Source organism: Dysidea avara, chromosome 12 (assembly GCF_963678975.1).
Source record: "Dysidea avara chromosome 12, odDysAvar1.4, whole genome shotgun sequence".
Taxonomy (NCBI): domain Eukaryota; kingdom Metazoa; phylum Porifera; class Demospongiae; order Dictyoceratida; family Dysideidae; genus Dysidea; species Dysidea avara.
Window position 1 is genome coordinate 17,555,551 of NC_089283.1, and position 13,093 is coordinate 17,568,643.

General features: G+C 38.0%; 1 protein-coding gene across 1 annotated transcript; it reads right to left on the bottom strand.

Annotated features, from left to right (window-relative positions):
• Positions 1-2,006: 2,006 nt before the first annotated feature.
• Positions 2,007-12,255, bottom strand: LOC136240974 (uncharacterized). Its single transcript, XM_066032067.1, has 2 exons — positions 12,127-12,255; positions 2,007-3,557 (listed from the first exon to the last, which is right to left on the bottom strand). Exon 2 carries the CDS (start codon positions 3,555-3,557, stop codon positions 2,160-2,162), a length of 1,398 nt encoding a protein of 465 aa, XP_065888139.1. The 5' UTR covers positions 12,127-12,255; the 3' UTR covers positions 2,007-2,159.
• Positions 12,256-13,093: the final 838 nt, after the last annotated feature.

Sequence of the window (13,093 nt, forward strand, 5' to 3'; positions counted from 1 at the left end):
GGTAAAATCACAAAAATTTTAGTAACGACAATTCAGGTAAATTTGTAGTGCCTCCTCCACATTTCAATAGGACTCAACAAAAAAAATTCACCTGAATGGTTTCATTAAAATTTTTTGCTAGAATCACAGCCATTTCTTGGCCACCAACTTGGATTTCACATTTTTTTTCACCATGGCTTTTTGGGGGTGGCACCCTTTTTTACAGCTTGGCTGTTTTGGATCAGATATCACAAGTGTGTCATGTGGCCAAGTACAGCCAGTGTGGGCGAACGACATGCTTGTTTACGGAACCAGAAACCGCCATTTTCATTATGATAATTGGTAAGGTAGCACAATGCTGATTATATCTAATGAAAATAATAAATTTAGGTTTTAATTAAAAAAGATTCAGGAAAGTAATTACATGTAACTAGTTAAAGTATGTGCATTAATTATAAAGCCTTTGTCATAACATGAGGGGGCAGTTTTGTAAAAATAGCTATTTTGGTAATTGGAGGTATTAGCTGACTATAGCTGTTGGCAGTATAAATCTAAGTGGGTGGTATTGTCTGGTGTTGATGGATTGTGGCAAGAAATAATTTGGTATTTGTAATGCTGGTTCCTGGTGGTGGACAATTCTGTGAAGAAGGGATAATCGATTTACTTTACGCCTCTGTTTTATGTGGGCCAGTCAAGGCTATTTAACATCACTGAAACACTGCTTTGAAAACTGTACATATCTGAGACCCTTCGAGGCAACAGCTAATAATGAGGATGGAGCTTGTGTATAGATGTTTCTGCTTCAGGATTCTGGGGAGGTAAATATCAGAAGGAATTTTTTATGTCAAAGTGTTTAATGTTATTAATGCACACAGCTTCGTATCGTGGTACCCAAGTATCCTCACTTTATCAATGACAACGGAAGTATAAACAACGTATTAGGGAAATTGAGATGGGTTCTTTTACTCCACTTGTATTGTCAACATTAAGGGGTGGTATGGGTCATGCTTCTGCTGTATTTGCTTTCCTTCTCTCTCTTCAGAAGGAGTTGTATATAGTTCAGCTGCCTTGCAGGATGACATAGTTATTCATTGTTACGTTCCACTCTTATATGTTTGAGAGGAGCTAGATCACATCAGGACTGTCCACTTTCACAAGGAGCACTTGACCTTGCACTAAATGAGGGTCAGGTGGCTTCAGCTCATTGATTGAAATTTGATCTTAGTATTTGTCTAGCACTTTTTAACATCTTTGGTACTAGGAGCAGTGGCAAGGAGTGTTGGTGACTCTGGGAATAAAAAAAATCTAAAACTAAAAAAGTTTTAGCTCCATAGTGCTTAAACGGTATAATTAATCATTTCTGCTATGGAAACTTCCTCAGAGTAGGGAATCTCCCATTCCTAATTTGAGTTGAATCTGCCCAGCTATCATTGGGGTATACATGCCTTCAAAATTCGTCTTATTTCGGTTCTATAGCCATGCAGTCTTCAACAATTCCTGTAGTAAAGGGAAAGAAATTATCAAGGCCAACTATAGGCTGATTTTGGAACTTACAAAAAGAAGTAACTAAAACAGCCAAGTTGTGAAAAAGGTGTGGCCTTAAAAAGCGTGGGTGAAAAAGGTGTGAAATCAAAGATGGCGGCCAACAATGGTTGCAGTGATAATAAATTTTAATAATGGCAGTGTGCTTTGTTAAAATTTATTTATTAATAATAACATCATTGCAGCCATTTGTTGGCCGCCACCTTTGATTTCACAACTTTTTTCACCCAGGCTTTTAAGGTCACACTTTTTTTCACAACTTGTGTGGATAATACAAACACAAAGTAAGACTATAGCAAAAATTACAACACACAAACAACACTGAATTAAATAGATGACAAGAAATGGCTTTTCATATACTGTAGTTTCGAAAGTTTCTAGGCCTTTAATGTTGGCTGGCAAGGAATTCCACAAATGGGTGGCTTTGTACTGGAAAAATCCTTGAGTAAAACTTAAATTGCGGTTGACAAGGTCGGCAAAATATAGTGCAGTCCATATAGTGTTGTAGTTAGTCTTATTATCAAATTAGAGATCATACACAACAAAGGTAACAGCAATAAAGTTAAAGTACAAAGTATAAATGGCAACATCATAACATATGTGCATGTATCTGCCCAAGATATGGCACATTTGTCTGTTTACTGTGTACATGCATACTTAGAAACTAATTTTAGATGAGCACTATTAGGAATATCACCATCTACTGCAAGTATTGTAGTAGCAACATCATGATCACATATCATTCTTACATCAATGGAATGACCATCTCCATCTCCAGTGTAATGAAATGTAAATGATTTAGAGGTGGTATCATAATCTATTCTCGGACTGTTATTTCCAATGTTGTAGTATACATCATGGTATGGGTCATACTGGCAGGCAGCTGCTCCATCACATTTTCCAGAAGAATCCTCTAAATGTATTCCACTGCAAGGATTGTAGTAGTAGGTATGGCCTTCATTGTCTTTAGCAGTCAGTGGTGCATATGGGTTGTCTAGATCATGAAGGTTGATCACTGCACCATCACTAGTGCTCTTACAGGTACATGAGTCAGTTTGGTCGCATGTTCCATTTGATGGTGGACCACCACAACCATTAGGACAGGCACACACACTGTAGAGATTGTATGTATATCCATCACCAACTGCTCTAAACACAGGCTTATCTGTTTGATTGTGATCACAAATCAAATTCACAGTTGAAAAACTATCATTGAATTGAATGTACTGTACAGCAAGTTGATTATTGTTGAATACAAACCTTGAGTAGTATGCTCTACCTAAAGGAATAATTGATTCCCCTTGCTCTTCACATAGTGAGTTATTTTTACATGAGGGGTTCGTCATAGCTGAGCAAGGATTGTATAGAAAGGTATTTGTTGGACTTACTTCATCTCTAAGTGGGCTACTTGGATTATCAAGAGAATGAAGGTTAATTGTACCAGTTCCATCTGACATTTCACAACTACATGAATCCTTAGCTCTACATTCCCTCAGTGATTTTGTACATTTTCCAGGACATGCACATCGCGTGTAGAGCAAAAAGGTATAAAACTGTTGAAGTGTCTCTCCGTTAAACACAAATCTTCCTTTCATTTCAGATTCATCGCATACCAAACCTACTAGTGATACTCTGCCATCTGTAGTGCTATCTTTAGACAAGTATAATGCAACTATAGTATGATTTTCATCTTCTCCATACGCAAACTCAGTGGTGTCAAGATTTCCCAAGTCATATGGTTGCATTCCATCATGAGTCTGACATATACCAGTATTTGGACACCCATAGTCAGAGAAATTGAAACACGGGTTATAGGAGAAGTTATACCAGAGGTTGGTTTGTTCAGATTTTCCTTCAACTACAAATTCTGGTTCATGTTTACCACTTACTATATCATGTAAATTAATCACGCCGGATGGTTCTACACCACTTAATCTACAAGAACACTGGTCAATTTTAGTACAAACAGGCTGTCCATCAATATTTGTTATGAACGCTAGAATCACCATCACCACAAGTACAGCAGCAAACTTCATCTTGAAGAGAAACACGTGCAATTGTTTAAATAGCAAAACCAAAACAGTTATCACTTTAATTGTGTGCACAATAGTTATGTATGGTAGTACTGTATAGTAGGGACCATGAATGGTTGGATTGGTTGCATTTTCCTGCTAAAAATGTAAACCAAGAACCATTCTTCACAACATCTTGGCACTATTGGTTAGGCATAACAATACCCAAATGTGCCTCCTGAAATGTTACCTTAAGATTTAATTTGATGGAATTTTCTACCTTACCAAATAATTGATCCTTACAATTGTGATGGAAGCCTGAAACACATCTAAATGATAAGTTGGATCTTTTTCTACACAATTCACTGAATGTGCCCTTGTTCACCCTTGTAATGAACTGACAAAAGCAGCCAGGTTATCCAGTTTAGTCTTCAAGGAGGTAAAAGCAAAGACCAGTCTAAAGACTTGTAGTTTTCGTTGTTGCTGTATTGATAGTATTTGCATGTAACTGTGGCTATTTATGTCAAGCTCCAATCACATGATTGATATGAAACTTGGTGGGTGTGTATATTGTTACACACTAAATTGCATCATCTATGGCAGGATATGGCAGAGTTTTTAGATGTAGTGCATTTTAGCACCTAGTTGATATGGAAAATATATGTAGTCATAACAAGTACCGGTAATCGATAATACCTACTCCAGAGGCATATTATATAGGTGGGTTTCTGTGGTTTCAACAGAAATCCCCTTATAAATTTAGCTTGGTAGCAGTTTTAGCTATTCCATTGTTGTTACTGTATTGACAACTTATCATAGCACAATACTGTGTACCACTGTATTTCAGTAGGATGACCTTAAACAGTTTCCACTCGACTCAGCATTGCATTGATTGATTTATGGGTCGGGTGTGCGAGACTACGGCTAGCAAACCTCACCAGTTATAGATTTGATCGAAAACCATTATCTACTCCAAATAAATTCTCTGTTTCCCATCCTCACTGGACTCTGCGGCATTTTTGCAAGCAGGTGAACAGTCTGGCCATTTCCATTATAATATTGGCAGCCATTATTTTCCTGGCACATTTCCATGAAAAGCTGCATAAATGTGCTTAAGCTTGTACCTTCCTTTTTATTTTTAAGTTGCAAAAATAACACAAATGTAGGAAAATAATGGAAGAATACAGAATAATGGAAGGAGAGCTGACAGTAACCAGATGCGAATGGAAACACAATTTATTTGGAGTGGCCTAAATAACGACAATGTAATACACACATGGTAAACCTTGGCCACATGTGACTACAAAGAACTGGTTCAAAAATGAAACCAGTGTGGGCACAACAAGGGTGAGAAATATAAAATTATATGCTAGCGATTATTGACCGTGTTTCGTCCTTTAACTCGACTCGGTATACATGCAATTGCATTTAACTAGTATCCATTATAGCTATTAAACTCTCAGCAATACTTATATTTGACCTCACTCTGCATTAAAAGTGATCGAGATACTCTAATAGAGCAGTCAGTTATGTAAGTACTCTAATAGAGCAATCAAAGCTATATAGCTTATGTTCATTTCACAGTTTAAAGTATTGGGTTTATACCTACTCAGAGCTTCTAAAACTTCAGAATTTTCTGGAGGCAGTTCCTCAGACACTTCAGTTTTTACCCCAATTATAAAAATAAATCAATTTTCAGAAACCCCCTTTCAGAAATCCTATATATTCTGTATGGCCTCAGTCTACCATGTAGAGCATTAATTGAATTGATCTACAAATATGGGACCACAGCTTAGACTTCCAAAATCGTTAGTCACCAATGAGATTCGAGATCTTCAATTACATCATAGACCTGGCTAAACATCATAGTATATCAATAAGATCACGTAGTCGACAAGCACAGATTATGCGTGCTCGGTAAATGAACAAAGGTCTCAATACTCCGTAACAGACCATGTGCATGATCTATTTATTAAACAAAAAGTGCATTGTTAAGCAGCGTGCCCAAGAATTTTGACAGTGAAGGAATCCCATATAAAAGTACCGGTAGTAAAATGCGGCTCAAGCTATAACTCGCCACTAACAGTACAGACAGGGCTCCTCTAATCTGTTATACAGGTAGAGGAATCTATCGTTCCAGAAGTATGCTGGTAAGTAGTCTATTTCCTGAGATTCAAATTTTCCCACGTACATTAGATTGCATCCATTGACGTATAAAATATCACATAATGAAATAACAATACAAAAATGAACCAGGCCACGCCCCTAACTACAAAAATAAATTTGGAAATGTATTACTGGCATTGGGAAGAAAGTGAAAAATTCGGTTACCATTACTTTTTACACTTTGTGCGAGTGCCTTTGTAAACTAATACGGTCAGTTTTTACATTAAAAATTAATATATTACACATATACAAGTTTATAGCGCAATACCTATAGGGCCAGTATTTGCTATTTTACGATATACAGTAGTCCCTAGCAATTTCTCCCAATGGTTTTGTATGGCAATTGTATTGTGGTTTTGAGTTGTCGTGCAAAAATGTTCCTGCAGATATTTGCTGTATTGTAGAACATTTTACGATCACAATCGTATTCTTCAGAATCTGGGATACATTTTATGCCAAAGCCTTTGAAATGATATTTTGCTATTTAGTGTTGAAATGAAGCGATGAATGTAAACAGCAACATTTCATGTCGTGTACCAAGTTTCTCACCTCACCAGGATCTCTGTCTGTCTATTTCAGCCAGAATTCAGTGAGTTAGCACTTTTCTGTGATACTTGTGTATGAATGTGAGGTGGGGGATCTGTAAAGGTTCCCTAAGCAGACAAGTACACAAAAAAACTTGGAATTTTCAACTAGAGTAGGGACCATAACACATCGATAAAAAGTACTGAAACAAGCTGGAATAGTGCATAATATTAAATCACAGTAAAACAATAAGAAATTCCTACTGTGCTCTTTTTGTGTACTTGTTTGTTTACTTTTTTTGTAAAATAAAATTATTATGACTGGTGAACCCACAATACTGCATCAAAAGAAATAAAAAGTGGTGCTGCATGCCCCAGCTACCAATTGTCGTCTGAAAAGTGAAGTATCCATTACGCTTCGTTGTCAGCTTTGTTTAACCCGTTACACAGCATTACGAATCAAGAACTGTTAAAAAAACAATCAAAGTAACCACTATGAAAAGTACGGATGATTTTCGTTATGAAGGGAAGCCATTACATGCTACTGCCAAATTGAGCTGCCAGCAAAGATGAATGGGACACAAAGAACACTGGTAAGTCCATAAAGAATGCATTGTATGTACTGCGGTATGCTAAAAGGCACCTTCAGGCCAAAGCAACATTGAACAGTGAAAAATCAAGCCCATAACCTTAGCCGTTATTGAGTTATGCTTGTCTGAGGCATCAGTCAGGCAGTCAGTCAATCAGTCACTAGAAAATTCCATTGAATAATTTAAAAAATAAAATTCATAGCAACTTGTTGAAAGCATTTCGGATCCATCTGAAGACTTGTTTGGGCTCAGTTTTACCTAACCAATACTGCTTCATCATCGTTACGGGAAAGTGAGGCTGGTTTTTGAGTGGTTTTTTCATGGGCCACACCTACACCTTTGTGGTCCCTACTGTCGTACTGTATCTGTTAGGCATGAGGCTATTATGCTCCAAAAATTGAGCATTATGCTTTTGAGCAGTGCTCAAAAAATCACCTATTATGCTTTTGAGAATTGCCCATTATTCCCAAAATTATGCCACAATAATTGGCTAATAATGCCAGTTTATTGCTGTATCAGACCATTTTCATTGTTGTTTAAGGTTCCAATAGTCTTGAATTCTTTAGTTGGTTGCTGTATTAGAGTATTTCGTTTCAACGTGACTGCTTTATTAGAGTAAATAATATTCAGTGACTGTTCTATTAGAGTTTCTGACTGCTCTATTAGAGTATCTCGATCTTTTTAATGGAATTGTGCAATCTGCAGATTTTCCTACTGTTAAAGCTTTATAATCACCTCAAAATGCTAGCATAATTCCTGATTCCCACACATACCTATTATGCCGGCATAATCGCCGCATCCCTAGTATCTGTAAAGGTTCCCTAAGCAGATAAAAAAGGTCAGCTGTCTTGTATAAATGTTCATCAATCTCAGTGAATCGAGTATAAACGTATTGTGGCTACTATAGTTAATGTGTGAAAATCATTCATACATGTTGGATCCTTCTAGATGAAAGTTTTACAGTTGTGTTCTAGAGACCAAGATGGTCAGTGTATCTTAAAAAGTACGTGACATGCATTAATGCTACCATATAAGGTTTTATGCTGCATGTAACATATATTGGTTATTCACAAAACATGTCTTCTTGTGGGTATTCAGGTCACCAATAGTTATGCCTGACAGATCCAATGTAAGGAGGACTGGTATTTGAATGTGCGGAGATGAAGTTGAAGAACTATTCTACTGGCAGCTTGACACCAACAGCATAATCCATTACTAATCATTATTAGTCTAGGGATGTGACATTGCTGTAACTTCCAAAATTCAATTTAAAGTGTGATATCTTACTGAAAGTAGAAAATACAACAGATTGGCCCAGTAGTACTGTCAAATATTCATTTAATGGTTCTACATGTGTTGATGGACGACGCAGGTAATCTAGTACTGCTATTCATAAATGTTTATATCGGGAAAAGCTAGTTACATGTATGTTGATCAGATTATTGCAGCTTCAATGGCATCTGCTGAATAATTATATATACTGATACTGTAAGGAGGATAAGGGTGGTGAAATGGCTGGCTGTGACAATCATAATTGTTAGTATGGCTCGTGGTTTCACCTTGAATGTCTTGAGATACCTAAACCACTTTCCAGTAAGTGGTATTGTCCAAACTGCAGGACAATGCCTCAGTTTTCCCATAAGCGGTCTAAGCAATGACTTCACATTCTTGTATTTACTAACATCATGTATATGCCGCATTAAATTGTTCTGCAGATTTTTTATAATGACATACATACATAACAAGAGTTGGACTCTTAATAATAAGAGTTGGTCTCTTACTAACCGATACAATCTGCCGTTAAACCATTAATATTAATTAATACTTAAATGTTACAGTAACATAACTAATCCACTGAAACGACCAAAACACACAGCTTGTTTAGTGCTGAACATACTAATATTATTTTATCAATTGGTGGTTTGTCACCGGGGTATTTGGGCTTCAGAAATTCAACTGGCACATAACTCATCAATAATGAGTAACTCTGACGGGTAGCTCCAATGATACATTCTTTGTGTATATGCACATTAGCCAACTTCCTTGTTGCTTCAACATCAATGGGGAAAGTTGTGAGTAGTCATTTGTAAATTATGGAATGTGAAGTGTTGTCTGCATTCTGGCCACATCTTCAGCAATATCAAATCCCTGATCAGCTAGAACGCAATCTCCAGGAAGCAGTTTATTTAAATATCCAAAGTGGACTGTTAAAAGCTTGTCACTGACCCTTCCACCCCAAGCAGGTGAAATGAAGGTTGTTACACCCTGTGGGCACATTGCAATGAATACCTTAGCTGTATTTATGACCCGATGAACAAAAACCCAACTTGTTAACATTTTCCTTGAATTTCATTTTATGATATTTGTGTTATCTAGATGGACTGTAAAAGTTTCAGCCTTTTCTGGTATGTGCTTTTGGAGTTATAGCGATAGACAACAAGAAGAGCAAAACAATCAATTTATACGGTGCCTATATATACGGAAAGAAAATTACAGGCACTTGTTTAATCGATCATTACTCTTGAGTGCAATGGGCTACAGAATTGGGACTTGTGTCATTCTATTCATCATGAACTGGGACATTCAGCAAGGTATAGATTTGGCTTAAATACACCCATACTATTAAGCAAGAAGGCTGTTCAAGCTTAAACATGACAAAGATAAAGTTATGTTTTACTGCAACGTAAACAAACACACGTAACTCACGTTTGCTCCATGGTACAGAAACGAAACAAAGATATTCCTACTCTCCATGAAGAGGCGAATCCATTGTTATATTAGATTATTCAATTCCAGTCTTCCTTCTTTGTTTACTGAAGCGATAAAATATTGTGTAAATATTTTATGTAGCACATGTTTTTACCCAATGTATTTCAATGGCATTTACCACTAAAACAGAACTATGCAAACAAGTCGGATTTTTGCTAAGCGGGTCACATTTGCATGTTTGTATTGAGACCATGTACATAGATGATTTTGCCACTAGATGACTGGGGGTTTCAATTTTGATCTCATAACAGTCAATGATTGCCACAACCATAGTGCCATATGTTGCCTGAAAACAACTGGGCATAGTCTTCCATAGTTTGTCTCTTTCAAGCTACTTAATAAGCCACTCCAAATGAGAAGCCATTACCAAACATTTCATGAAAATTCCTGCAGACAGTTGATAAAGAAATTCCTAATCAGTAAGCAATGTCTTGAAATCCAAAGTTCAGCTTAAATTTCATCAGAGCTATCATAAATGACCTCCAGTAGTATGGGCGTTTCTCACCGAACCCATTACTAATTCAAATGTTTTCAACAACAGAAGGCTTGTAGCTAAACCAGTATAGTAATATTGTACCTTGTCATCATCTGAAATAACATTGTTCTCAGAGACACAATTGTCATCATCTGTCTGCACAGCTTTGTTGCACATTTTAGAGGATCTCAGAGTTTGCATTTTGCTGTTAACTGTCTCTATTCCTATGCTATTTGTCAGTACACTGAGAAATGGCTGACCAGACTGTTCTGTTGTTGTACTGGTGATGGTCAAGGTATCAGTCAAGGTACCGTTCGATATACTAGTCAAGCTACTGGATGAAGTATCAGTCAAGATACTGGTCAAGTCACAAGATAAGTAATTGGTCAAGGTATTGGATGACTTACTGGTCAAAGTACTGGATGAGGTATCGGTCAAGGTACTGTTCGAGATATTAGTCAAGGTACTGGATGAGGTATCAGTTCAAGTCACTGGATAAGTAACTGGTCAAGGTACTGGTAGAGATACTGGTCAAGGTACTGGATGAGGTATCTGTCAAGGTACTGGTCAGTACACTGGATGAGTAAATGGTCAAGGTACTGGATGAGTAACTGGTCACAGTACTGGATGAGTAACTGGTCATGGTACTGGACAAATAACTGGTCACAGTACTGGATGAGATACTGGTCAAGGTACTGGATGAGTAACTGGTCACAGTACTGGATGAGATACTGGTCGAGGTACTGGTTAATTTACTAGTTGGGGTACTGGTCAAGCTACTGATCTGAGAATTAGAATCACAAAGTGTTTGATTTTTGATGGGCTTTATTCAGTACAAATGTAATATTGACGTACAATAGATGTTTTAGGCACTGCATGCTGATTTACAGTGGTAAGTTTCCTGGATATAAATACAAATCCCGCTTACCTTGGGGAAAGTTCGCAATCAATCCCCCCACCATCAGCTCGTATCTGTGGTAGTCAAGCATTACATTGATGGCTGTGCCTAGAGTCATGGCAGTCATGCGATTAAAAAAACTTAAGACCAAAAAACCTAAGAAAATGAAAAATAAAAAGGTTTGAAAAAAGTGAGTTTCGAACCCAGGACCTCTCATTTATTTTATTACCGAGCAGACAGCTCTGATGTGCCCAGATCATACTCTAGCTCAGTGTTCTAACCACTGGCACTGCAACCCTACACCCTTAGTTTGTACCTTATATATGCCATTCATGAAGAAGCCTATACTTATTTAACTAATCACTTGCATGTTTACATGTACCATATACTCAATTCTGAGTCCTGTACATTACAAATAAATAAATAATACCAGTAAAGAAGAAACCAAACCTGAACCTGACCCTAGTTCTAAAGTACAAGACGCGTCCCCTAAAGTCGAATGTTCGGAGCACGTTAGCTACTAGGCGCGTGCCCTAAAGTCGAATACTAGACGCGTGCCAACCCTAGCCAGGGGCCACTCTCTTAAGCTTTTTAAAGAAAGATCAAGATTACTTGTTAGGCAGAACTTTTTTACAAATAGAATAGTCAATCTATGGAACTCCTTACCTGACTTTATCATTTCAGCATCAACAGTTGCAACCTTCAAGCTGCGCTTGGATAATTTTTGGAAGCAATCTAGATATGGGCACCTTCAAAGGCCTGCGGCCTAGCCTGGCAAGTTAGCTTGCCTTGGCATCTACAAGCCCATTAAATAATAATAATAATAATAATAGCCGCGGCTCGCCTCAAACTCAACAAAAACTTTACTTCATACAACTAGTGTGTGAATGCGCCGTGACTTTAGCAGCAAAATGTCCAGCCTCGCCGAGTGACGTGACTCTAGGCACAGCGTAGCTACTCGGTAGCTACGTACATCCACATCGCTAGGCCATTATGAAATAGTCTCGCGCCCTCGCTCGCGCCGGTGACCAGACCGCTTTTTCTCTTTTTCATTGGGTGGAAAAGGATATTTTTTTCCCTGTCCAAAGACAACCGAAGAGAAACAAGTGGTCTCAGTGGCCTTGAGAAACTATAGCTACTTTTCACTGATGCTTATGATGAGAGCGCTCACCTCGTAACGACTTTCTTTACCACTGCACTCCTCCAACCAATAAGTAATCTACAGGTACTCGTAACGATTGCAAGTGTCACTACTGTTGCCACAAGCCCACAACTCAGTTTCGATGCGTCTTGTGATGCATAGTCTCGTGACAGACCCCACCCACGCTCGGGCCTGCCGAGTGCCCACCCTCCGACGCTGCCCACTAATCAGCGCGCATGTCGGATCTCAGATATAGGTATATTAGAGTGGGAAGTGTGGACATTTTGGTGCATTTCAGGCCTGGATTTGTGACCGGATATTTGGAAAACCAGCTTTACTGTCACTGCTGTCATACATGAAAATCACTCCATCCACCCACGCGCTTAATCACGGGATCACAATGTGTGAGCCTGTCCTAATGGTTGTGGCAGAGTACTCCATCATCAAATGGAACATGTAGCTAACCAAACTGACATAGCTACCTGTAAGAGCACTATATACGTATAGTGATGGTGAAGTGATCAACCTTCATGATCCAGACAATCCTTATGCATTACTGGCTGCTAACCACTAAAATCCTTGTTATTCATTTCATTTTTAATTAATAGGATTCCAGATATCCATAAATTTTGCAAAAAGTTCTCCGTGAATCTTCCGTTGGAGAGTTGGCACAATCAATTCGCTGCCGTACAAACAATTGGATCATTTCTAGGGTTTCTGGGGGCAAGGAATACGATGGTGTAGTTAGTTTTCTGCTACAAATATGTTTGTGTGGAGTTTTGTGCCAATTATAAGATTATTTTGCGATCATATAGCCACCACAATGTTATGTTCTCTTTGCATGAAACGACTCAGGACATGTTAGTTACACCAAGGTGAGCATTTTTGTCCATGTAGTTTTCAATATTAGCTACTATGCTAAAAGTCAGCAAATTTGCACCACAAATAGCTCATCTCTTTGATGCACCATTTTGGTAGCTGTCAAGGAGCTGTACAT